Source organism: Thermobia domestica, chromosome 1, assembly GCF_964235325.1.
Source record: "Thermobia domestica chromosome 1, izTheDome1.hap1.1, whole genome shotgun sequence".
NCBI lineage: Eukaryota > Metazoa > Arthropoda > Insecta > Zygentoma > Lepismatidae > Thermobia > Thermobia domestica.
The window spans coordinates 119106267-119133262 of record NC_137454.1 but is presented as its reverse complement, the minus strand read 5'-3'; the positions used below and the strand labels follow the sequence as shown (position 1 = coordinate 119133262).

The 26996-nt window shown below is 35.3% G+C and overlaps 1 protein-coding gene across 1 annotated transcript; it reads right to left on the bottom strand.

Annotated features, from left to right (window-relative positions):
- Positions 1–174: 174 nt before the first annotated feature.
- On the bottom strand, positions 175–26961 carry rtp (MORN repeat-containing protein retinophilin). Its single transcript, XM_081726786.1, has 4 exons — positions 26949–26961; positions 24989–25181; positions 10995–11104; positions 175–586 (listed from the first exon to the last, which is right to left on the bottom strand). The coding sequence occupies exons 1-4, from the start codon at positions 26959–26961 to the stop codon at positions 423–425; spliced, it is 480 nt and encodes a 159-aa protein (XP_081582912.1). The 3' UTR covers positions 175–422.
- Between the last annotated feature and the right edge of the window lie 35 nt (positions 26962–26996).

Sequence of the window (26996 nt, the reverse complement as noted above, 5' to 3'; positions counted from 1 at the left end):
AGATGTTGCGAATTGTCGCTCTTAGCGGAGGTGAGTGCTTGCGCCATCTTTGTTTCTTTAGTTCCGTTGATTTATATGGAAACGTATTCTTCTCTTTTCTTTGAAATGAACTGCAAATCTGTAAATAAATTTATATTTAATTCATTAAGAGCTAAATGTCAATGAGTTTCGGAATTGATTTACGACCTGTATAGATTTAGTATATATATAATTAGTATAAAAGATAATATCTTCCTAGCAAAAAATAATATAAACAAATATTTCACACAAGCAATTCCCTTTACAAGTTCTGAAATTAATATGTGTAATACGATTAAAAAAGAAAAAAATAGAACTTTTAATGATAACTCTATAGTAACTATGGTGAAAGCAAAACCACAATTTTATGACATTAAGTGCAGGTGTAACGTAATCAAATTTTTCTAATTGAATATCGTAGCATCGCACTGTACACGAGCCATCATGGCGACTTTTTGAGCTCTGTGAACCACCTCAGGACACTTCTTCTTCCTTACAAATCTACAGTCTTGGAAGAAACCTTCATTCCTCGGAAATCCTTGGCTGCCATCTTTAAACGTGACCACTCCTGAAAAATAAATAAATATATAAAAAGTAGACACTTCAAGGCCATATCCAGAAAAATAATCCGGGAATAGGGCAATCATCTTTTATTTTAGGAAAAGAAGAAAAGAGCCGTTTTTAGAGAGAATTCTAAACATTGTTTAAATCAGTGTAAAATTTAATTTTCTTTAAGGCCTGACCTCGTATGTCCCCCTTCCTGACTCTGGGTATAGCCTTAACAAATATATTACCGGTACTCTGGCTCTACAATATATTATAAATAAACGTAATAATAAAATATAACCGGCCAGCAGTGAGGCAGAGTTAGCATTGCTCAAGAACTTTATTGGACAGAGCGATTTATATAAAAGTAACACATTAATTACACAGATACACCCACACCCACACACAAATAAAAGTTCTGTGGACCAAACCTTAGGGTATGGATTAGAGATATTTTGTTACACAGAATTCATATTTCGAAACCCCAGGAAGATCAAAAGTGTCAATTTTTATGGGCAAAAAACTTGAGCAATTTTGGATAGGAAGGATATACCTAATACAGCTATACAAAAAAAAAAAAAAAAAAAAGTTCTGTTCAGCAGACACCAGGGCATGGATTCGATGTATTTTAATACACAGAATTCAAATTTCGAAACCTCAGGACGATTGACCATGTCAATTTTTTGTTATTTGCGAAACACTTGAGTGATTTTAGATAGGGAGGACCCACGTTTTTCGCCCATAAAACAAAAGTGACACGGTCAATTGACCATGTAACAAATTATATCGAATCTATACCCTGAGGACCGTTGAACAGAACTTTTGTTTCTTTGCATAGCTGTATTACTTGTATCTTCCCTAAACAAAATCGCTCAAGTTTTTTCACTCATAGAAAGGAATTGACACTATCGATCTTCCTGGGGTTTCGAAATTTGGATTCTGTGTAACAAAATACCTGGGGTCCGGTCCACAGAACTTTAATTTGTGTTTGGGTGTGGCTGTGAATTATTCCAGCATTAAATTTATTTTATTGGAGTAAATTATGTAAACAAAAAATTCCTGCACATAACATCAAATATGTGAAGATTTCAAACGTTTATTGTAAATGCTGAAAGTATTCACCTTGCTGCTGAAAACAACTGAATGTTCCTGGCTGGTTTTCCCAGGATTGTGGTACCCTTGATATCGTTTGTAACGTTCTGCTATTCATGTGTAATCCTCCAATGTTTGAGAACAGGTAGTGTATATCTATTTTGTATTCCACGTAATCTCAGAAGAAGTAGTCGGATGGTGGCATAAACTATTGGGAAATACCCAGTCCCCAAAGAGACTTGAAATCAGCTTCCTCGAATCCTCTGTGATAAAGAGATGTGGCGCCGTATTGCTGAAAATACTCTTCATGCAGTTCTATATCATACACTTGCTCAACAAGCTACATGAAAATGAGTCAGTGCCACGCACCGATAAATTTTTGTTGGGGGAGGAGGTGCAATTCTACAGAGTGTTCAATATACAATGCAACACGAAGTTTGGGATGGTAGAACTTTTGAACTTGAAGTGATACACAAATAATGGTTATACCAAAATAAAGCCTTGTTCATGCATATATTTTTAAACTGGGAAGCAACGATTGAAGTACAATAGGAACCACAGTGTTATCAAATGTAACCGAAGGTGTAATTTTTTTTTTTTTTTTGCAAAACATTTAAATTGACTCATAAGTCATACGTATGGATATTCTGTCGTTAATTTTCAGTTTGTTTAGTTGGAGTAGCTTGGAAACTATGGAGCAGAAAAAATAATTTTTCATTTCCACCGATAACTAATCGGATGAGACCTCTGTAAGAGGGAACTAGGGAAATCGTAGGTTTCATAAATTAACACTCTGAATTGGCAACTTTTTTGATGTTTAAGTGCATCAAATGTGTGTTAAGGATCTGTCTACATTATGCAATTCCTGAAAACAATGAAAAACAAACTTTGAAATTATCATGATAAAATTGTTACTTACATGCACTCGGCTATTCATTTCTATGGGGATATTTAAAGCTAGAGGTATACAAGAACAATTCTTGAACTATTCAAGACCTGGAAACGAACATTCGCAGTGCTATTGAGAACATTAATACTTCTAATTTTCGTAGAGTTGCTGTGAACCTGGTGAAACGTGTGAACCAATGTTTGAATCAAAACAAGGGACACTCCCAGCATCCGCTGTAGAGCTGATAACTCATTTCTGATAGTAGCAGTGTTGCCGGGTGCATCTAAGTAAACGTTTTATCATGATAATTTCAAAGTTTGTTTTTCATTGTTTTCAGGAATTACATAATGTAGACAGATCCTTAACACATCTTTTGATGCACTGAAACATTAGCAAAGTTGCCAATTCAGAGTGTTAATTTATGAAAACTACGATTTCTCTAGTTCCCTCTTACAAACGCCTCATCCGATTAGTTATCGGTGGAAATGAAAAATTATTTTTTCTGCTCCATAGTTTCCAAGCTACTCCAACTAAACAAACTGAAAATTAACGACAGAACATCCATACATATGAGTTATGAGTCAATTTACATGTTTACAAGAAAAAAATTATTTACACCTTCAGTTATATCTAACAACACTGTGTGGTTCCTAGTGTACTTCAATCGTTGCTTCTTAGTTTAAAAATATATGCATGAACAAGGCTTCATTTTGGTATAACCATTATTCGTGTATCACTTCAGGTTCAAAAGTTCTACTATCCCAAACTCCGGATTGCATCGTACATTGGACACTCTGTATAACCTTATAAATGTTAATTCTTTGTAGAAATCCTGCCTCTTCCTATAAATTAAACCTAGGTTTCTATATGCACTACTCGTTCTTTCGTCAACGTGTTGAGCAAAGGTTAATTTGATATCAAAGATAACTCCTACTCACTAAAACTCTTTTTTCTTCTTTCCCATTCTCTTCCTGGGATACTTAAAGGTTCCTTCATAAAAAACTTTCCAAATAGAACTCCCTGTGTATTTTCCATGGATTGATGTATTCCATCATTTCAAAAGTCTCTCGAATCGATCTAATATTTTCTACCATATTTGTTCACATATAAGTATATCGGTACATCCGTGGTGGAGTCCAAGTGGGAGTTCTAGCCCTCTTAAGCTCCAAGTTTATATTAAATAAAAGGGCATTTGTAGCAGTTGATCACATTTTACAGTGGACAAAATGCCACAAGCACTTGTCAAGCCCTTAATTTACCTGGAAAATGCTGGATTTGTATTTCAATAAGTAAATATTCACTTATTATTATTATTATTATTATTATTATTATTATTATTATTATTATTATTATTATTATTATTATTATTATTATAAATACTAATGAGATACTATTCACATATTGGGGGCCGCGGTGGCTCAGTGGTAGAGCGTTCACCTCTGGTGCTTGGGGTCCCGGGTTCGATCCCAGCCCCGCCAAGTGAACTTTGTGGTGGACAAACACCGTGTGCGTGGGTTTTCTCGGGGTTCACCCGTTTCCTCCCACTTTATTCATTCCACCATTTCATTCATTACTCATCATCACCGTCTCCTTTAGCCTAACCGGCATAACCGTGGGACGTAAAACTCAAAGATTTCATTTCATTTCATTTACTATTCACATAGCTATGAATATTAGAATAATTATTGGAGTTTGGAGAGTCTTACGAATAGAAGAAAAGATTTTGACAAAGTATGCATGCAAAAGATACTATATACTATAGCGTACAGGCCTGTAGCCAACCCAAAAATGTAGGGGAGCCCGGCTGAAGTTAGGGGGACCGATGCAACTATATTATAGTTCATTTGCCAGTCTATCATGAAAATTTTAGGGGGCCAGCCAAAATTTAACCGCCCTAACCCCCTCCCCTGGATACGGGCCTGATAGCGTATATATCAGTGAATTCTGTTTACGAAACAGGTTTTAAAGTGCCAGATAATAGCATAAGGAATAACGATTTTAGTTCCTGTATATTGGAAATGTGATTTTTTTTTTTAAGTTTTTTTTAAGTTTATAAATTTAAACTTACTGTATTAAGCACATAAAAATTTTTATGAGATCTAACTAGTTGTTTTTAAGCAATAACTTCAGCAACATTAAGCTAAATTGAAATTTTAAGACTACCATTTTTAGCTTTTCTTTTCTTTGTTTTAGATAGATAGAGAGTTTGACACTTTTAACAGCATTGACTAGGAATTATTTCTGCTTAATTGACTTTTATGTACACAATGTTTTATATTAGTTTTTCACCAATTCTTCCATCATCATTCACTTGCCTTAATTATCGTCTCCTTTAACCTAAAGGGCATATCGTGGAATGAAAGACTGAAAGATTTCATTTCGTCTTTTTCTCATTTCTTCTTCTTCTTCTTCTTCTTCTTCTTATTATTATTATTATTATTATTATTATTATTATTATTATTATTATTATTATTATTATTATTATTATTATTATTATTATTATTATTATTATCATAATAATAATGTTTTGGTACCACAAAATGAGTTATAGTTTTGCTAACAAGCTATTCGCGGCACTGAATTTATTCGTCTATATATTTTTTAAGTTGTTTACTTCAGAATTGACATATTAAGGTACTCCTCTCATGCACCGCGCCTGACATGTCCTGGTAAGTGGTAGCACATTAGTAATCATATTGTAGCTTGTGTAGTATGCCTTAAAGCTGTAAATAGGCTAACGAATTTGGAGGCTGTAATGACTCAGTAGTAGAACGCTCACCTCTGGTGTTTGAGGTCATGGTTCGATTCCAGCTTGCGCCAAGCGGGCTTTGTAGGGAATAAACAACGTGTGCGTGGGTTGTCTCGTTTCTTCTCATTTTCTTCACCCCAAAATTTCATCACCGTCTCTCTCAGCCTCGAAATATAACTGTGACACCTTAAACTAAAAAAATAACAACTTACTTTAATAACATTATTTCATTGTTACGTGGGATGTTGTCAGATCACTTGGATTAAGAACTTTACGCTCAAGAATGATTACACGAGGAAGAAAGGACGATTAACTGGATTTAAAATTTCGCTAATAGAATAGATACAATGGTAACGTTGTATCGTTTATATTCATCAGGAAACGTACTTAAATCAGGACAATTCTGTTAAAAGAAATAGCGCCTTGTAAATTCAACAACCATTGCAGAAAAAGAGAGAAATATTATTTCTTTATATGGAAATTGTGTTAACATCAAGGATGTTATAAAATAGAGGATCTGCCCTAATAACAAAATCTTGAAGCCATGCGTCACAGTTTCGCCACCCCTACTCTGAAGACTCCGCTCAATGAGATCGCAATATTTTGAGCCAACAATCATGGCGGAGAGAGTAGCCAATCAGACGTGCCGATGCTCGTTTTTTTCTTTTTTTTTTTTTTTTGGGGGCTTCATTGATTTCATAGGATAAAGATACATACGGGCAAATCCTCTATTTTATAACATCCTTGGTTAACATCTAATAAGTTCGTTACTTAGTTATTATTTTTTTTAAAGAAATTAATCAGTGATTCTGAAATCACAACAAATTATCTATGTATTATTAAAGAGTTTGAGTGTTTGTTTTGTTTTGTGTCCTTATGTATCACCGAGGTTAAGAAGGACAGGATCTACCAACCTACTATTAACCAGTGGCGTATACTGGTTTGATGGCTTGGACTACCACTAACCTTTATAACACCTGTAATAATAATAATAATAATAATAATAATAATAATAATAATAATAATAATAATAATAATAATAATAATAATAATAATAATAATAACTCTTTCTCTGCAGTATTGAGTAATTGCTAGTTGGGCCTAGTTCCTCTTTAGTAATGCCTGTGCTCTTCCTACTGGCTATAGCGCGCGCCTTGTTTGGACGTGTTCTATCTAACAAACTAGCAAACAAATAATAATAGAGAAAAAATGAAATTAAATCTGTAAGTTTTATGACCCACGCTTATGCCGGGTAGGCTAAAGGAGGCGGTAATGATGAGAAATTAATGAAATGTTGAATGAAGAAAGGGGAGAAAATGGGAGAACCCAGAGAAAATACATGCACAATGTGTTTGTTCACCACAAACTTCACTTGGCGTGAGCGGGGATCGAACCAGGGACCCCATGCACCAAAAGTGAATGCTCTGCCACTGAGCCCCGGCGGCTTCTTATAAGAGAAAGAGTACAGATGAAGTGTTAGATCAAATTTTCATGCTACATCAATCATTTCCCTGTTAAACAAGTATAGTTTTATTGAGAAAGTGTACAAATATATTAGATTTAGGATGTTTTGAGGGGGGTTCGGACCCGTTTGATCCCCCGTGGTGCACCACTGTGTGCGAATTGTAAAGAATGCTGAAATAGTCCATTAACAACAAAGGAGTCTCAGTCTGTAAGAGCCTTCGGAACGTAACGGAAATAATGAAACAAGTAATTATAACTATGCCGACTATTGCAAAATACTGTAAAACACAAAATTTGAATTTCGTTGACGTAAACCGCTACGGAACGAAGCTCAAGATGTCCGAGACAATTTCCAGAGACACAAAATGCACTGTCTTTGTCATATAACTTTCCTTTGCCTTTACTCACACCCAAGAAACAGATTGCTCTAGAGGCAACTGATGTCACCTGCTAGCCCGTTCGTACGCTACGGGTTGTAGATGCAGGGAAGGGGCACGGGCGTCTCTGGCGGGGGGAGGGGACGAGGGAGACGCGTCCTTCCCCAAAATTTTGAAGTACGAAATATTCAATATTTTATTCTAATTTAATTTATTTACTAACGACAGAATAACATTTAAATAATAATAATTATATTTATTTGGAATATAATATTCAGGCTGTGAAACAATTATAACAGTTCTTGATATGTCTCAGGGAATCCGTGAAGACAAGATGAAAGGTAACAAATTAAATCGAAGATAATACACAGGTTGGCTAGATTACAGTGTTGGTTGAGTGTTATTAGTATTAGATAACAGAGTAGTAATTTATTGTGTATGATACGATCAAGTTTCTGTAAAATAAAGTATACGAAAATTTATATTTAAGTCCATATTTCTTGGAAGGAGTTTTAAAGCTCCAATCATAGTCCCAGAGGGGACCATGACTAAAAGAAGATTAAGAACCGTTGGATTATAACACTATGTTAATGTAGGCCTAATATTTTTATCTGTCTTCATTAGTCGAGTAATAGTCCTTCAAAATAATGTTTGGAAACTCATGAATGCAACGCAATGGGCTCATGAGTTAGGTGTCTTGTTTTCTCAATCAGATATAGCAAGAGGAAATTTTGTTGCTATACTTGAATCTAATCTGAAGTTCCAATAGGCAATGTTACTAGAATAAAACCACTTTGTCCTACAAGATGGTTATACAGAGGTGACCAGATTCGAGAAATTCTAGATAAATATGATGTTATACTAGAAACTCTGCATGGTATTTCTGAAATTGAAAAAGAGCTTACAAGAGCTCCAGATCTTCTATCCTATTTTGAAACTGGCATAAAGCTGTTGGATTTATTACTTAGACAGAAAATAATTGGTATGCTGGTACTTCTCAAGAAAAAAATGAAATGAAATCTTTGAGTTTTACGTCCCACGGTTATGCCGGTTAGGCTAAAGGAGACGGTGATGATGAGTAATGAATGAAATGGCGGAATGAAGAAAGTGGGAGGAAACGGGAGAACCCCGAGAAAACCCACACACACGGTGTTTGTCCACCACAAAGTTCACTTGGCGGGGGCTGGGATCGAACCTACTTCTGAAGAAGTCATTCCAAAGTCGGAAATAAACTGTAACAGGCTTGATTAAAGGTGTTGAAATTGTTTCAGGAAATATTCAGAACCTACACAAAGAAGAAAGGTTTGACAAGATAATGCAAGAAGCTAGTGAGAAAGTAGTAAAATATAATTTGAACCCCTTTTCATTGCCAAGAATGAAGAGAGTACCAAGGAAGTACACAGGACCGGTAGAAGATTTTGTTCCTGAAGATGTCAGTGCGTATTATAGGGAATTTTATACTCAGTCGGATTTCCTGCGTCTTCGGCAACTAGAAGATACGGCTTTTATCAGGTATGGTCGAACAAGTTGACATACTTGAAAATTATCCAGAAATAGATGCAGTGTCATTTTCTCTTGAGATGAAAATGTTTCTGCAGAAATGTTTCTGTGTCTTGTGTCAGTCATGCTTGCAAAGTACTTTACTACAAGAAGTGGAACCAGAAGTTCGAGCGATGTTTAAAAACGTTGAAAACTTATTGCGTCTTTTGCTTGTGCTGCTAGTTTCTTCATGTGAAGCTGAACAGAGCTTTAGATCTATTCGAAGACTAGAAACACAATGACACAGGAGAGATTAAATCATGTTATCATCTGTCCCAAACACCATGATTTACTAGACCTCAACCTAGACGAGTTAGCAGATAGATCTAATGCAAGCAATGACCGCCGCATGACGATCTTTGGTCATTGCTTGCATTACCATTAAAAAAATAGGTAACTAAAGGACATTACGATGATTTTGTATTCCTTACGTCACTGTATGTATGAATTTGCATTTTTCGTGTTGATATTTTTTAAATATTATTGAATAGCTGCTAGATTATTAATTTTGTTCAGTCTATCACAGTCATCTGTTTAATAAATAAATAACAAATCGACATGATCTAAAATTCCGCTGAGGTAATAGCATTTAAATCACTTCCTTTGATGTCCCCCCAAATTTTACATGCCAGAGACGCCAGTGGGAAGGGGAATGCAATGATAACTACACGATTTTTCTTGCAGTTGAGTAACAGAGGAGGTTTCCTCTTGTGTTGTCAGATTGAAAATCTCTTACGGAAGCGAGACAGAGTGCGTGAGAAAAGTTAGTAGATGTTTCTAAATGCATACATTTTACAGAATCTTTTAACATTGAAAGAAGATACTAAAGTATAAAATTATCAATATAAATTAGTTTATATTATATTAACTTTATTTTGTAATATTCTAGGGCTACCGCCGGTAGGCTTGGTAGCCCACAAAGTATGCCAATGCTATTAATGTGGGCTCCGAACCATGGTCGAAGCTTGAATCTGGTGCAGTGGCGGCTGTACAAACCGTCATGTTGTGACCTCGGTCCTCGGACCAAAAGCACAGATCAACCTTCATAATATAGACTCTAACTCCACCGCATTATCTCGCGTCCAAATGAAATGGATTGTAATTATAGGTGCCGCGCTACTGGTCCCAGGATGTCAAGATAGCTAGTCTATGTGGATAGCTTCTTACACATAGAATTTAAATGTATTAAATACGCAATAAAATATTTTAGGATTAAGTTGACAACACTTTTATCTATATTTGTCACGAGGTGAGGTGATTTTAGTTTAGCGTCCCGTTCAGCAGCGAGGCTTTTATGAGACGTGGACCTACTGATTAACGTGGAATCCGAACTACATGAGCTCCCGCCGGGAATTGAACCCGGGTCTCCCACGCCAAAGGCGCGTACGCTAACCGCTTAGCCACGAGGGAGCTCAATATATTTGTCACGAGTAAAGCAAGTAGGGAAAGTGGTGAGTAATGGGGAATCATGTCTGTGATCTTGAATTTACAGCCAATCTTAAAATAACAAAGTATAATATTTACTTCTAATGCGTACTTATTTTATTTTAATATTATAGGTAGATAGTATTTTTCTTCCTTCTTTTCTTCTAAAAATGTATGAATTAATTGAAATAATAATCGTAAAATGACTATTTATGAGTTAACTATATACAGTAGTTAGAGAAGTAATTGTGATGTCATATAATTTCTTTGCAGAAAAAGTTCTTTTCAAAATGATTAGCACGCTACGTTCACTTTTCCATATACTGTTCCGATTTAGGAATTTCTTCCCTAATATAATTATTTCACAGGATAAAATTAATAGCATTTTCCCTTGCCTATTTTCTATACTTGGTAGAGAAAGTAAGTCAAATTTCATTTTTTTTTTTTATTCAGTCACGTTGTCATGTTACTCAAGTAAAAAATGAATATCCACTGGTTCTGAGCAACTCAAATACACAGAAGCCTATAAAATTAACTTATTTGTTATATGTAAAAGTACAAAGTTATCTTTTTTTAAAAAAAGAATGTTTTTATGTATTAAATAAACATAATATAATTAATATTACTTAGTAATTAATATGTATATGTAGTAAATTCTACTGGAAGGAATATTCTATTCCGTTTGTTAACAGAGCTAATCGATGTTACTAGGCTATTAGAATAGGGGTGGGATGACCAGTACCTATCCCCTATAGTTTACGAATATGTGTAAAACAAAATACGTGGTTAAAATAAAGGAATTGGGATTAGGGATACCACATATGTAAGAATGAGTAATAAGGCAGATGATACCCTTAACAGGGATTTTGCAATAAGAAAACGATCAATTACTTACCAAGACCCCAGACTCTTCCACCTCGGAATTCTCCTTCGAATTTCATCCCATCTGCTCTCCAGAATATTCCGTGACCATGGAACCATCCTTGCATAAATTCACCCTCGTACCTACAATATTAGAATAAAGTGTATAATCAATTGATAATTAATATTATTCTATCATTTATAATTCTGTATTATAGTATATAATCAAAATTATTTCATATTTTTCCCAGAACCAGAGCATGTTTTAAAAAAGTCACTCCTATAGGAAATGAGCAGCACATTGTATATAACAAGTTAAATGGCAACAGTTGTAATATTGACACTTAGTCTGCAAATAGACAAGATTATACTTAAAGATGTGATATTGTAGATAACCACTGTAGATAAAGTACATAATAAATATTACTACAAGCAATAATATAATTTGTAGTGTAACTAGAATTTTTTCAGGGGGGACCAATGAAGGGCCCAAGAAAATTTTGAGTGGGCCATTTCCCATGAACGAAAGATTTTATTTATATTAATATTATATAAGCGTGTGTGTGTTCAAGGTGAATTTTTTCATCTTCGTTGTTCATGATTTTACTCTTTCACAGTGAAAATGTAAGAATTTACTACCTCAAACAACTAGGATACATGAACATAATTGATTCCTAATATAGATAAGTAGTTATTTAATCACGGCTTTTAAAATATGTGTGGCTGGTTGTAGTAGCGGTTCGTGGTCTATAGAAGCACTGTTTGCAATATCAAAGGTATGTAGGTATGCGCAAGTTTTCCCTTCCCCCAGCGTTCTGGAGTCTTATCCAAAAAATATTCAGGAAATATGAAGAGGAAAGTCTTTTTAAGCTCTATTTTTATATTTATTGATTAAAGTGTATTCTCTAATATTGATTTAATATATAAGCTATTTCCTTTCTTTCAAACAACCACTATCAATGTACGTTTATACGCTATCTATATACAGAACTTCTACACTCATGTTATTGAACAAGAGATAAATCAATATATAGCATGTGTTGTAAGCCATGAATGATAGCGTTAACCCTAAAAGAAGAAAAAAAAGCAAGAAAATTGAATATATTCATGCACGTAGTTAAACAAAATTATTTAATTATATAAACTATGCATTATTTTGAAATATAAGGCCTTTCTTCGTTCTTTTCGAGCTTCAAATTTTTCTATGATTTCATTGAAATCTGAAATGCTGCTCGCCAAGTTTTTCTGAATACAAAGCATCGCTACCGCAAATATTTTCCGCTTTATTTTCTTTAGGGTACAGAAACACCTCTCTCCTCCGACAATATGGATTTTGTTAGCATTTCTTTGTATGAATATAAGGGACAAAAAGTCCATTTTCAGTAACCATGTATTTTTTGTCTGCTGTTCTACTATAAAGAAGCACGAAATCTAAGATTTCTCCTTCGAAAATAATAATAAAAAAAATAGTTTTACATTTCAGCAAAAAGGCAAAAGAAGCTTAGGAAATCGGACACGGGATCATGTGCACGAAAGACACAGAGCTAGGAATTAGACCAGTGGTAGGACGTTTTCTCCTGCGAGACATGATTTACTAAATATTAATATTTGGAATGATTTGTTAGTTTTCAATCAATCGAATTAACCGTGAATTCGAAATCACTGAATTTGATGGTGAAAATACCCTAAATATAGGAATGTATCTTTTGGGAATGGTAGGAATATATTTCAAAGTAGGAAGAAAGAACGAACTGCGATTGCAAGCACTAGATATTTCTGCTATTATCAATGTTCGTTTGATTTGATTTGGTTTACCATTCATTCTGTACATCATATTACATGTATGTTTGACTATTGAGTCTTCTTTATTTCAGTTCTTAACTTAACGATGTTTTAAATTGGAGAAATTCTGTGAAAACAAAACCAAGCAACCTCTTAAACACAGAAAGAATATATATACTTCTGTTGCTGGTGTCTATGCTTAGGACTTTACTGTAAAACCAGCATAATACATAATCTCGCTTCTCTCAATGAGAAAATTATAGAGTCTGTGGGCCATTACACCACGCCAAGCCTGCTTGCATTGTTGGTTCTAAAGTTACGCCGCTGCCTTTTTTTTTTAACTACCAATCAAGTTTTCTTGCCAGGAGCGGCTTTAGGATTTTAATTTTGGGTAGGCCCGCTCCCTTGCTTATTGATATATATACACTTTTGATTGATTAATGACAGTAGGAAATTAGTTTTACAGTAGTGATTGATGCTATTTGTGAAATAATTATCTACCATTAATATAAATAGTGGAAAATATATTTACTATATTAATGGTAGATAATGAATTGCATCTTTTAGCGTTTATATATTTTTCAAAATTTTTGGGTAAACCCGTGACTACCCGACCTACTCGCTAAAGCCGCCACTGTTTCTTCCAGAAACTTTTGTCCGGAAACAGGATCAAAAGAGGCTGGACTGGATAGCAATTCAATTTTCTTAGCTTCAGGGGAAACGCTATCCAACTTTGAGAGAGTAAACTCCCCAATATTATGCCTGTAAGAAACACTACTACCACCACACGCGTATTTGTTCTTTGCGAGTTTGTTTTGTGAATAACTCCTTTCTTTCAAGCGTCTATATTTCAATCACCATATCAATTGAATCAAGCGCTGCCAAGCGGAGGATTTCGTAACTATTACAGAAGCTGACTATATACCAGTTGCGGAAAAGACGCAACTGGAAGCGAACAATACGGGAGGATAGCAGCGATGCAAGAATAAATCCACTTCCCCATGTTAAGAGATAGGAGCTCGCTGCCATATGCTCAACGTTACTGCTTCCAGTGGCAATGTTCGCTGCAACTGGAAATGTAAATCTCTCTCTTTCTTTCAGTTTTTCTAATTGAATTTCTTTTAGAAATGCATCAATCCTGTCTTGCGCTCATGAGCAAAGGCTTATTTTTTACTGATACACTACTTTAACATTTAAAAATGTCTTTAGTATAAAAAAATATCCGGTTGCACAACCATACAACATATAGTACCAGCCGCCACTGGCTGGTTGATTTAAGTGGAAGTAGAGAAATACACTTTTAATGGTAAAGGAAAATAACTTATAGGTTCATGCCTCTACTTAAGAGAATCTTTCTATTCTTGTGGGCAGCAGCAAACTTATCAACAAATTCTTCAAGATCGAACGATTTAGCAATTTTCTTCAATATAAAATAATCCTAAGTTTTTTAACCTATCAATCATTGAATTGCGTATATGTCTTTAATCTTTTCAAACATGAGAATGACCTTTCACTTGTAGCACTAGAAACTGGTACCTCTGTGACATCTAGCTTATAGGTTTCTAGGAGTGCGCTTTTGTAAACACAAAAAGATTAATGAAATTCATAAAAAATCAACTTTGCTTTTCTCTCGTTTTCATACAACTTAATTGTGCTTGGGAGGATTTTGAGTTCATGTTTTAATATTTCCAGATCACTTTCATAATGCTGGGCCATAGGTTCCACAACATGGGCGCCGACTACGTGGGTGCTCCGGGGCTCCAGCACGCAAGCAAATAATCTTGTGGGTGATGCACACCCACAGTTTGATAGGAACAATATAAAATAAATATTTCTCACTTCCCATTATCAAAAAATAATAAGCAATTAAAACATTGGGATGCAAGTTAAAATTTCCAACATCTAAAACACAATTTTTTGTTTCAAATGTGTCTATGAAAAGGCAACAAAGCAATATATTGCCATCTTCTTTGCCTGTCTCTTGCCTAGTTAGAGGCAGTCCCCACAATAATAATAATAATAATAAAATGAAACTATATTGTGAATATAATTGAGCACAGCCCTTTATGACAGTGTTCATAAAAGATTTTAACTAAAACGAAATCAATCAAAAAATATCGGCGCCGTTGCTCCACAGTGTTGTAATTTAGAAAGTTTTCAATTTTGGATGTAGAGCGTGATTGATCTAATGATTTTACCACATGATTTAAAGCAGTTTTCCATCTCAGTGATTGCCTCATCAATAGTAGGTAGAAAAATGTCTCTTACAAGTAAACCTTACGTTTGGGTGAATCGAGTTGCTGACTGAGACACATATGAGAAAGTAGTACTAAATATGGTCAGTATTTCAGTGAAGTTCTAGGTGCGAAGCTCCAGGGGTTTAGGAGATACAGCTACCAGAACATCACATGGAAGTACAGAATAGTCTTCATACAGTTGGAGGTAAAAGCTCTGTAAGGCCTCTTGTAACGACAAAAGGTGAATAACAAATATATGGGTACATATTAGGACTAGGGGGAAGTCATATAGTAAGGGTATACCTGACGGCGGCCATCTTGAAATCCGCCATTTTGAATTAAGGTTAAGTTTTTAAAATAGGAATAGGGTCATGTGATACATGATTTAAGGCGCAAATTTAATCAGAAGAACAATGATCACGTTAATTTTGAGTTACGCACAATTGGCAAAAAGTTACAGGGAAATTAAATATTGTTGCAGCATATTAGTCCTTTACCCCACCTTGTAAATTTTGTTTTAATGATAATAATTAAATAAAAAGCAGGTGGAAAAATATTAGGTATATGGTAAGAGTTGTCTTGATGGCGGCCATGTTCAAATCCGCCATTTTGAAGCAAACAAAAGTTTTAAACAAAACGCATAACAGTGATACCTTATTAATAGCAAATTTTACCATAAATCCAACGGTATAACCATTTTTGCTTTATCATTAACCATCATTTGTTATCGCATAAACAAGTTGCTAATTTAAGGAAAAATGACCAAAGAGGAATTGAGTCATAATTGAACTTGGGTCTTTCTTCCAGAAAAGTCCTCAATTAGTACAATCAATATGTAGTTCAGAAAAGAGTGCATGACTTGCACAAATGCTCTGCTTACAGTGAGCACACCTGACAAAGGCAATCGAGTTACACATGACACATCTGTCGTTAACAATTCCGTCAAAGCAGTAGTCGTAAGGTGCGATCCATTTAATTTTGTGCTGGTTAATGATAAAGCAAAAATGGTTATACCATTGGAGTTATGGTAAAATTTGCTATTAATAAGGTATCTCTGTTATGCGTTTTGTTTAAAACTTTTGTCTGCTTCAAAATGGCGGATTTGAACATGGCCGCCATCAAGACAACTCTTACCATATACCTAATATTTATCCACGTGCTTTTTATTTAATTATTATCATTAAAACAAAATTTACAAGGTGGGGTAAAGGACTAATACATATGCTGCAACAATATTTAATTTCCCTGTAACTTTTTACCAATTGTGCGTAACTCAAAATTAACGTGACCATTGCTCTTCTGATTAAATTTGCGCCTTAAATCATGTATCACATGACCCTATTCCTATTTTAAAAACTTAACCTTAATTCAAAATGGCGGATTTCAAGATGGCCGCCGTCAGGTATACCCTTACTATATGACTTCCCCCTAGTCCTAATATGTACCCATATATTTGTTATTCACCTTTTGTCGTTACAAGAGGTCTTACAGAGCTTTTACCTCCAACTGTATGAAGACTATTCTGTACTTCCATGTGATGTTCTGGTAGCTGTATATCCTAAACCCCTGGAGCTTCGCACCTACAACTTCACTGAAATACTGATCACATTTAGTACTACTTTCTCATATGTGTCTCAGTCAGCAACTCGATTCACCCAAACGTAAGGTTTACTTGTTAGTATATTATCTTTGGAACATTCGTTGTCTGCCTCCAATGAAGGAAGAGATTCATCCCAAATGAATTTGTGATATTTCGATGGCGAATGTCTAGTTTGTTTCGATGAGGAACTCCTATAGTCTATGTGTTTCCGACTCTGGAATTTCAAGACCATTTTCTTTTCATATCTCCAAACATATGACGGAACAGTTTTCACTGATACGGCTAGCATCTTAAATAGATTGAATGATTTCTTTGACAATTTGCTGAACAAGCAGCCAAAAACTAATGTGCGTGGAGAAAAGGAGATACACACCGCACAACTGTAAATTCTAGAACCCAACCGAATAGAAGTAGAAACCGCTATAAAGAAATTAAAGAAACACAAATCTCTGGGTGTAGACGAAATTCCGGCTAAGTTAATTTTAGCTGGAGGCGAAAAATTGTGGAATAAGATACACAAACTCATTCTCTTTATCTGGAACAAGGAGGAATTGCCACAAGAGTGGAAAGAATCTATCATTGTTCCAATTCAGAAGAAAGGCGATGAAACTGACTGTAATGTGTTGTTTAATAAGAATTTACATAATTTTGAGTATAATTAAAACTTTTAGTCGTATTTTAAAGCATAAAATTAAAAGCAATAGCAATATTCTTTAATATGACAGAGGTTTGCCTTAGTCTTGTAAAAAATGTAAACAACTTCTGGTGAAAGGGAAAGTGCCATACTCACTTAAGAAACTAAAGATGAACATAATAAATGGGATTAACAACATTACTGTATATGTGCTCCACAAAATGGCCTCATATATAAAAAGAGAGTTTGTACTTGCATTACTGAACGTGTAATGTACTGATTTCGATCCCGTATGTCCCTGTTCGAGCGCCAAATATGTTATGGTCTCGGTTCAATCCCATACTTCCTTGTTCTCTCAAAAGGCAAGTATGTAATGACACATTTGTCTCTACGTAAGGGTGCAAATATGAGGGTACTGGAGTTCGAATCAATGCTTCGGTGTCGAACGTAGCTCTCGAATGCACAGTTTTTGTTTAGAACGTGACTGGCATTGGGAAATCCAATTAGTATTACAAATAGTCTCATATGTGAACTAAAAGTGAATATTTAAGCTTTGTCTCAATAGCTGGAAAGATTTTAGTTCGTTCCTCGACTATGTTACCTGTAACCAAGTCACAGATTCAGAAATATATTGAAAACAGAGGATCTTGAAGTCCATTTGCCAAAGTTTGTGCGTTTACTAGCCCAGCAGAACGACTGAAAAATTATAGTATCGACACTCCAACAGGGCATCGAACTGAAAACACACATATAAAAAAAATCACTTGCCTTGGATACCCGTGGCGTCCCATAATAAGATATTATACTAACATATACATTTTATACATATATAATATTTCCGTGCAAAAATATTACTAAGATGAAAATGTGTTAAAATAAATGAAAAGTTATTTAAATTTTGCACTAAAATCTTTAACGAAAACTTCACTGAATATAGAATATTTCAAGTTTTCTATTGTTTGAAAATTGTAGAACTAATAATATTGTGAATTTTACATTATTATTATTATTATTTGTGATCTACATTTGCTAGCTTTTTATAATGGATAAGGTCCTGTATTGAATGTACGATGATGAAGTATATGCACAGTTTCTTTTCTTTTCACGATGTAAACTATAGTCACTTCCATTACTGGGATATGACATAGGCAAGGTGACCAGACGTCCCGTTTTAGCCGGGACAGTCCCTTTTTTCAACCGTTGTCCCGTTTTTATCTGATTCTCAAACGGGACGCCTAAATGTCCCGTTTTTAAGCAAAAATGACCCAGGTGTCCCGTAATTATTATCCAAAATATAAATGGTCAATGCAAATTCTACAATCTTCCCTACCAACACTCATTGGGAAGGTTGAGCCGTGTCTGGAACTTCTGAATGTTCAAATGAGAATTGAGTGTTCTGTGGTTCAAGTGGGAATTGAGTTCGATTTCTGAGTGTTCAAGTAGTTAAAAGTATTGTTGGGTAGTACTTAAGTTAGAGACGCTGTGTTATCATTCTTACTTGTGTATTTTGTAAATTGAAAACACTGTTGAGTCCCAAAATACAATCTGAAAGTCATATATTTACCCTCCCCCCCGCGTCGCCGATTCGAATGTGTCCCGTTTTTGCAAGTAAAAATTCTGGTCACCTTGGACATAGGTACACAGATTTTGATGATTTTTCTTTTGTTTAAAAGAGTAGTCTTTCCTGGTGACCTCAGACAAACTTTTATAAGGAGATAACGATAATCTTCGGAGCTAGACCATGAAACCTTTCAATGGCTGACAGTGTTAATACTATAATTATATATGTGCAGGAGCGGATTAAGGGTGGAGCCAATGGAGTCCAGGCTCCGGGGCCCCCAAAATCCTTATCTTTAATACTAAAACATAGCAATCAACTTATATTTTAGACTTCAGACCCATGCAATTGTTTTTCCCGCTTGCTACGCTCGAAGTATCGCTAAAGTTAAATCTTCTTCCACCAGCGTCTTCACGATACTTATTTTGTGATGGAGTGAGCTATTTTGGGTCTCTATTACAAACCAAATTATTAGCTTATTGTGACAATTACTTTGAAATATCTGTCATTACTTAGAGCAAATCTAAGAGGTTTTCCAAATCTCCTTTACTCTATTAGTGTTTTTACAGGGACTGTTGACCATTTGGCTTGTATTCGGCATTTGTGTATTACACTGTAGTATATGAGCATTTAACTGTTAATAATGAATGTAATTAAACTAATTATTGTAAACTTGGAGCACATTAAAATATTACAGCATAGCTGTCGGTGTTTCGATAAGCCTATGAAGCTGTGAAAGGCAGCAAAGAAAATTTATACGCTGGAATTATTCGTAACATAGGGCCCCCTTGAAATAGTCGGCTCCAGGGCCCCAAAAACCTTAATCCGCCCCTGTATATGTGTGAATATGTGATCACGCATAACTTTGATATAGGTGCACGATTACTATTACCACTACTATTATTATTATTATTATTATTATTATTATTATTATTATTATTATTATTAGTAGTAGTAGTAGTAGTAGTAGTAGTAGTATGGTGGCGTCTGGTTCGGTGTTGATGATTTATAATCAAGGTTAATCATTTGCTGCTAATATTATCATAATCTGGTCAATCTGGGTTCGATGATAGCGAACCAGACAACCAACTAAATAACTACACTTAACGTATGTCATTAAATAGTTTATTCTTAATTCTCAAATGACTTAGGGCCTTGCATGGGCAGTGTAGCTACTAGCTACTACAGTTTGAACACAAGTTAGTTTAATTGGTTTTAGTTGAAGCTAATGATCATTTGGTTTTGCTAATAGTTGCTTAACTTAGACATCTCAAGAGAAACTACTGACCTGGTTGCTGTTGATATATTCCAGTTCTGTTATAGAAGTGTTGAAATTACATTCACTAGAGATATAGAAACTTAGGTGCCGAATCGCGCGGGATCTTTCCGAAACGAGAATTTAATTGAGACTGCTCTCCTTGTGTCCTACATGCAGGTTGAAAACTACCTTCCGTGTTTCTTGCAATATTTTAAAATCCTACCGTTACAATTACTTCGCAGATGACTCAATTGTCTTCCTTGTAGTAAGACTTCCTTATACCTGACTCTAGTAGTGATGGGTCGTTCATGAACGAACTGACTCTTTTGAACGACACCATCATGTGAACTAGTATGGAACTAGTTCATACATTTGGAACTGTCCGTTCGAAGTAACGACAGCTCTGCAGACGACACCAGCAGTTGAGTCATCAGAGCACCGTACACAATTCCAGCAGTTCAAAGTAACGACGACTCCGCTCCGAAACAGCCAATAAGAATGCACGAAACTACCGCACACGCCTATCGACACCGATATAGCCAGAAGCCAGTAAGAATGCATACGTACAGGGAACTCAGTGAACGTAGTCGTTACCTTTTGAATGACACAACACCAGTTAAAAAAGAACTGGCACCTTTGAACGACGACTCCCAACCATTCAAAAAAAGAACAGGCTCCTTTTTGAACGACAACTCCCAACCGTTCAAAAAGGAACTGGTACCTTTGAACGACTCCCGTATCGGTGCCAGAGCGAATGAGCTAGCTCCACCAAATGAACTGCTTCGACCCATCACTAGACTCTAGATTTTTACAAATGTTTTTATATATTTTCTTGATTGTGAAGTCTGTGGAGTAATGTGCATATACAGATTTCTTTACACGGAAGTCTGGCTTTAAACAATGCAAGAGATTCCTAAGTTAATTTCCGTATACTCTTATACTGTCTGACCTGTTAATTATTAATGTATCCACCACACTGATTGCCCTTCAGAAAATAAATTGGATGATAATCCGGTTTATTTACAAAACATAGTACTAAAATTATTATGGACCACCCTGTAACAATAAAAAAAAATTAATTATAACATAGTAAAAAATACAAAAGAAATACAGATACAATATGTGTACGGAAACATAACATTGAAGTTTGATTATTGATGATTAATAAAGTTTACAGTTCTTTATTAAAATGTTTCTAGTTCTTAGGCTGTCCTTTCTTTTAATGAAAAAGTTACCATTGAAATCATAATAACACTAGTTAACAAAGGTTTTGTTATATAAAAGGAAATATCTGTTCTTAAAGGAACTTTTTGCGCTGAATTCGAATATGCACTCGGTTTTTCTCCATCACGTACGATTTTCCCGTAACAGAGGGATTTTCGGGAAAATCCCTCAAAAATTTCCCTTTTCGTTTATTTTACACCCCAAGATCTTGTCCCCTTGCATATACTAACATAGAAATTATACCTAAGTATACTTTGATTCATATTTAACAAACCCTCCAAGTTTCGTAATAATCGCTTTATTCTTTCTAGAGAAATAAATATGTTTGTATGTATACTGTGTGTACTGTTTATTGCACCTTATAGTAATGCTTTCAGATCTCTTAAGTTGAGGTAAAACGTTTTGCTTTATTACCATAAACACATATATACACAATTATAATACAATATAATTTACAAGTGTGACAATTTACAATAAACAATAATACAAATGTACCAAAAGGTCATGAAAAGACAATCAAAACTATCACAATATATGAAACTTCCATTGGGTTACAAAAACGTACACTACTTCCTTCTTTTGTAAGAAATGTTGCATTCTCTAACAAGACCCCAACAATAGTCCCCCATCATTGAAGGATCCCATCGTCCCTGGTACCTTTTCTCCATTGCCATTATATCTTGGTGGAATCTTTCCCCCTGTTCGTCGCTGAGAGCACCTAGGTTAGCAGGAAAGAAGCTGAGGTGGGAGTGCAAAAAGTGGATTTTTAAAGACACCCTACAACCCAACTCTTTGTATTTCTGTATCATGTCCTGTACGATTTCTGTGTAACTCTCAGCTTTGTTATTGCCCAGAAAGTTGCGCACAACACACTTAAATGCTGTCCAGGCAGCTAGCTCAGCACTGTTTAACTTGCTGTCAAAGCTATCATCAAGCATTAATTTCCTAATTTGGGGACCAATAAACACTCCCGCTGAAATCTTAGCATCACTCAGGTTAGGGAACTTATCTCGCAAATACTTGAAACCTTCACCAGATGTGTGCATGGCTTTGACAAAGTTTTTCATAAGTCCTAACTTGATATGAAGTGGCGGTAGTAATATCTTATTAGGATCTACCAAAGGAGCGTATTTGACTTTGCATTCTCCAGGTACGTAATTCACTCTAGGTTCCCATTCCTTCACTTTATAATGTTTGTCATCAGCTCGGCTATCCCATAAACATAAAAAACATTGGTACTTCGTGTAACCGCACTGCAGTCCTAATAAAATACCAACTACCTTGAGATCACAACATATTTGCCAACAATGGTCCTTGTAATTTATAAGATTTAGCAAAGTTGACATGGTGTCATAGGATTCCTTAATCTTCACTGAGTGCGCAAGTGGTATAGAAGGTTTTCTATTTCCATTATGTAAAAGGGCAGCTTTAAGGCTGACCTTTGAAGCGTCGATAAATAACCTCCATTCTTCTGGAACGTAAGGAATTCCTAGCTCCGCCATCAACCCATTTATATCCGTACATACGCACACATTATCTTGCGTTGAGAAATAGCTTGAAAATTGAACATGCCTTTTCCTGTACACTGATATGTTCGTTTCTGCATCCAATAAGTTCCACTGCTGGAGCCTTGATCCCAGAAGTTCCGCCTCTTGTTTTGTCAGGTGCAAATCACGGACTAGGTCATTAAGTTCACATTGCCGGATGAAATGTGGCTCGCGAACACAGTCAGGGATGAACGTTGGATCCTTGGATGTACATGTTGATGTCGATGGTTCATCAAGGTCATGATCATCATCAGAGTCTTTTGGCCATATCTCTTCCCAGTTGGTAGGGGGCTCGGGAAGTGGAAGTTCATCCCCGTGCGGAATAGGTCTAATTGCGGATTTAACGTTAACGATAACTTATTGTGTATTTGCTTTTTTTAGAATGTCCCTTAACTACTGTGAGACAAAAATAACAATCATCCAGAGGTTAGTGGGTTCTCTCCACACCATTGGTACAGCAAATTTCATGAACCTCCGTTTCCCTTTGGCCCATGCAAGTAAAGTGACGTAGCACGACGCACAAATTATGTTGGGTGCCCAAGTTTTGTCCTGATCTCCCACACGACATCCGAAATATATATAATATGCTAGTTTCACCGATGGCGTAATGGATCTACACTGTCCTTTAACTACAAACTGGCCACACACATAACAAAAACTATTTGGTGAGTTAACACACGAACGCCGTCCTCTTGACGCCATTGTACTGATCACAAACTAAACTTCTGGTCTTAGTTGGGTATAATGCCGTTAAGATCAAACATGAAAGCACTCTTAGCAGCAAAGACAACTTTGAAAGTGAAGTAGTGTTAAACCACACGTCAATATAAAAATGTACAAAACTCCCTCACCAGGTGTCAAGAACACAAGAAAGAAAGAAATGCGCGGGGGGAGGGGGGAAACGATACCGTAGTGGAAAATTCAGACTGCATTAGTTCATTGTTGTCAACAATGAGTCTGTATTCCATTCTTTCTTTCTTTTGCATTCTATTACATTTGATAACAAATATTGATAACCATTTCATGAACAAAACGAAAAAACTTGGAGAATTGTATATAGGAACCTATATGTATTAAGATATACATATACTGTACGTTTTAAAAAAAAATATACGTTGGAAGTACATTCTATTTTTATACACGTTTCTAATTTACGGAGAGCAATACAAGTGTGTTGTTGACTATTGTAAATATTCATTTTTATGTCTGTGTTTGTAGTAATAAAGCAAATCGTTTTTACCCCAACTCAGGAGATCTGAAAGCATTACTATCAGGTGCAATAAACAGTGCACACAGTATACATACAAATATATTTATTTCTCTAGAAAGAACAAAGCGATTTTTACGAAACTTTTAGGGTTTATTAAATATAAATCAAGGTATACTTAGGTATAATTTCTATGTTACTATATGTAAGGGGACAGGAGCTAGGGGAATAAAATATCTGAAAAAGGGAAATTTTTGAGGGAATTTCCCGAAAATCCCTCTGTTACGGGAAAACTGTACGTGATGGAGAGAAACCGAGTGCATATTCGAATTCAGCGCAAAGAGTTCCTTTAAGATCAGGTGATTTTTCTCATGTAACAAACAAAAAGTTTAAATTTGTTAACTAGTGTAATACAAGTTAACCATGAAGGCTGTCTGAAATGTGTGTTGGTAAAAACACAGAAAAGAAAAAAATCTAGACGAAGCATTATTACGTTTGATCGGATGTCGGTTATTATTATTATTATTATTATTATTATTATTATTATTATTATTATTATTATTATTATTATTATTATTATTATTATTATTATTGGAAGATTAAGCTTTCTCGTGATTATATGGTTTCATTTAAATTTCATCGGGGTTTAATGATAGTCTTTGGAGATAGACAACGAAACGTTTCAAAGGCTGAAAGTATTCATATCGTAATTAATCAATTTCATTGCGCGCATGTTCACGCATAATGTTAACACAAATATACCGATTTTCATTATTCTTTTTTTAGTTTCAAAGAGCATTACTTTCGCGCAGATTTAATACAAATTTTATCAGGATCTAACTGAAGTTAAACCATGAAACTTCTCAATACACGATAGTGTTAATACCATACGCGTAAACCAATTTATATATTCTGATTCTGACATCTAGTTAAGCCGAAAAGGCCCTATGAATAAACATTTAAATAAATTAGAATACTCACTTAGCACCATCAGGAAATGTGAGAACTCCCAGTCCTCCAAACAATCCTCCTTGAAAGCCACCATCATAGCGAGTACCATCAGGAAGTACTAGGTGCCCCATGCCATGTTTTTGACCTTTACAATTCCAGTCACCTATATATCGAGTTCCATCCTCGTACGTGTAAGCTCCAAATTTCACCACACCTAGAAGAACTTATAAATAGATACACAGTAGATCCTTATATACGAAATTTATTTGGGCAAAATTTAAAAATTTTTTAACAGATCTTCATGGTACATAGTTTCCAGCCAAAAGTTTCTTGTCCTGTAAATAATGTTACTTTTTGATAAAAAAGACTTATATGGCTTTAAATTTCTTATACAGAACAGAACATTCAAAAAGTCGTTCCATGGTGGACGTAGGTATTGTTTAATATGAGAAAAGGACTGAAACATTCACTTTTCTCTCTGTGTATGTGAATGTCTGACACACACAGGAACAAAGCTAACTTACAACTCAATAGAGACGTATACTGATCAATAAAGACGATTCTCGTTACAGTAAGCAGTTGTTGTGCTCAAAGGTTGGTCAGAGTTATCGAGTAATACAGGTGTATGTTACAATGTTAACAATGGAGCAATCAGTATTTTTGGTTGACAGGCTGAACTTTCAACTTTTATGTTGCGTTTTGCACAAATAAATAGTTTCGATACTATACGCAGTGGCGGTGCCACAGGGAGGCGAGGAGCGGCGACCGGCACCCCAATATTTCTTCTTGGCTCTCCTTCGCCCCTATTTTTCTATGTGCAACCGGTGAATAATAAATAAATAATAATAATACGTACAACTGATATTAATACCCAAAGCAAAACAAGTGTGGTTGCCTCGTCTCCTCAAAATTTTTCTTGCACCCCCTCTTGCCCCTCTAATATTACGAGCCTAGCGCCGCCACTGACTATACGTAATCTTAAGACACCAACAAAAAATTAAACATCAGTAAAACAAAGTATTTTCATAGTTATGAAGAGTGTTACTGTCCCAAATATCTTCTATTTCATCTATATCTTTTCTACGACTTAATTGCATGAATAGACTTGTCTTTTCATAATAGTCGAATTAAGACATTCTTTTCACGTAGTCCAAGCTTTCTCAACATATTCCATATCACGATCTTCTTTCATCACCTCCTCTTGCCAGCGATCCCCACAAGCAAGTACATAAGCAGGAATTTATTTCTGGAGCGGTCTAAAGCTTTGGAGGCTGCAAAATCAATATGAGAGTAAATTATATTAAAATTTGTAAAAATAACCCCTAATACAGGGATGCAAATAACCACTCGTCCACTCGCCCGGGCGAGTGGTTCATCGGTGCGGAAGAGTATTTAATATCATACCGAAGGCAGTAAATGATTTCTGTTGTGGGATGTGGATTAGTAGCTTTTTTTCTTGGGCGAGTAAAATTTTGTTGCTTATTTGCATCCCTGCCCTAATATTTGACCAAATATACAGAAAAGTCGGAATTTCGAGAGGTGGTTCGGACCTACAGGAACAACCATGCGTAGGTCCTTCCTCATAAGTAATGTCCGGTTTGTAATAAGGTTTCTAATTATTGCTACTTATCGTTTGCAATTGTGTGATTGCAACCTTCATTTTGAATTGTATTTTAATATGAAGTTCTATTTGTTTTTTTCTAATATTTCAATATGCAGTTTTTCACCAGTTTCGTTCCTCTTTTATTCCAATTTGCTTTTTTAAAAGATGTCTTGTTATATTTGGCAATATGTATGAATATAAAAATACGTCTAGCAAAATAAGAAATAAAAATATTTTTTGCTACTAGGTCCTAATTATATTACATTTACCTTTTTCATCTCCGTTTGCGACACCTAAGAATTTATCTCGCAACCTTCTTAGGAGTCGCGACCCAGGTTGAGAAACCCCTCACTTTATATTATGTCTAAGAAAGAACAAGAAACTTACCTCTGTCTGCCATGATTTTCTGCCTACAACTTCCTTCTCACATGAATG

What these genes read in the sequence shown, in the direction of transcription:
- rtp (XM_081726786.1), bottom strand. An exon ending in ACATTTCCTGATGGTGCTAA is followed by an intron (nt 11,105 to 24,988) that starts GTGAGTATTCTA and finishes CTAATATTGTAG; the next exon opens with GTACGAGGGTGAATTTATGC. An exon ending in TGGAAGAGTCTGGGGTCTTG is followed by an intron (nt 587 to 10,994) that starts GTAAGTAATTGA and finishes TTTATTTTTCAG; the next exon opens with GAGTGGTCACGTTTAAAGAT.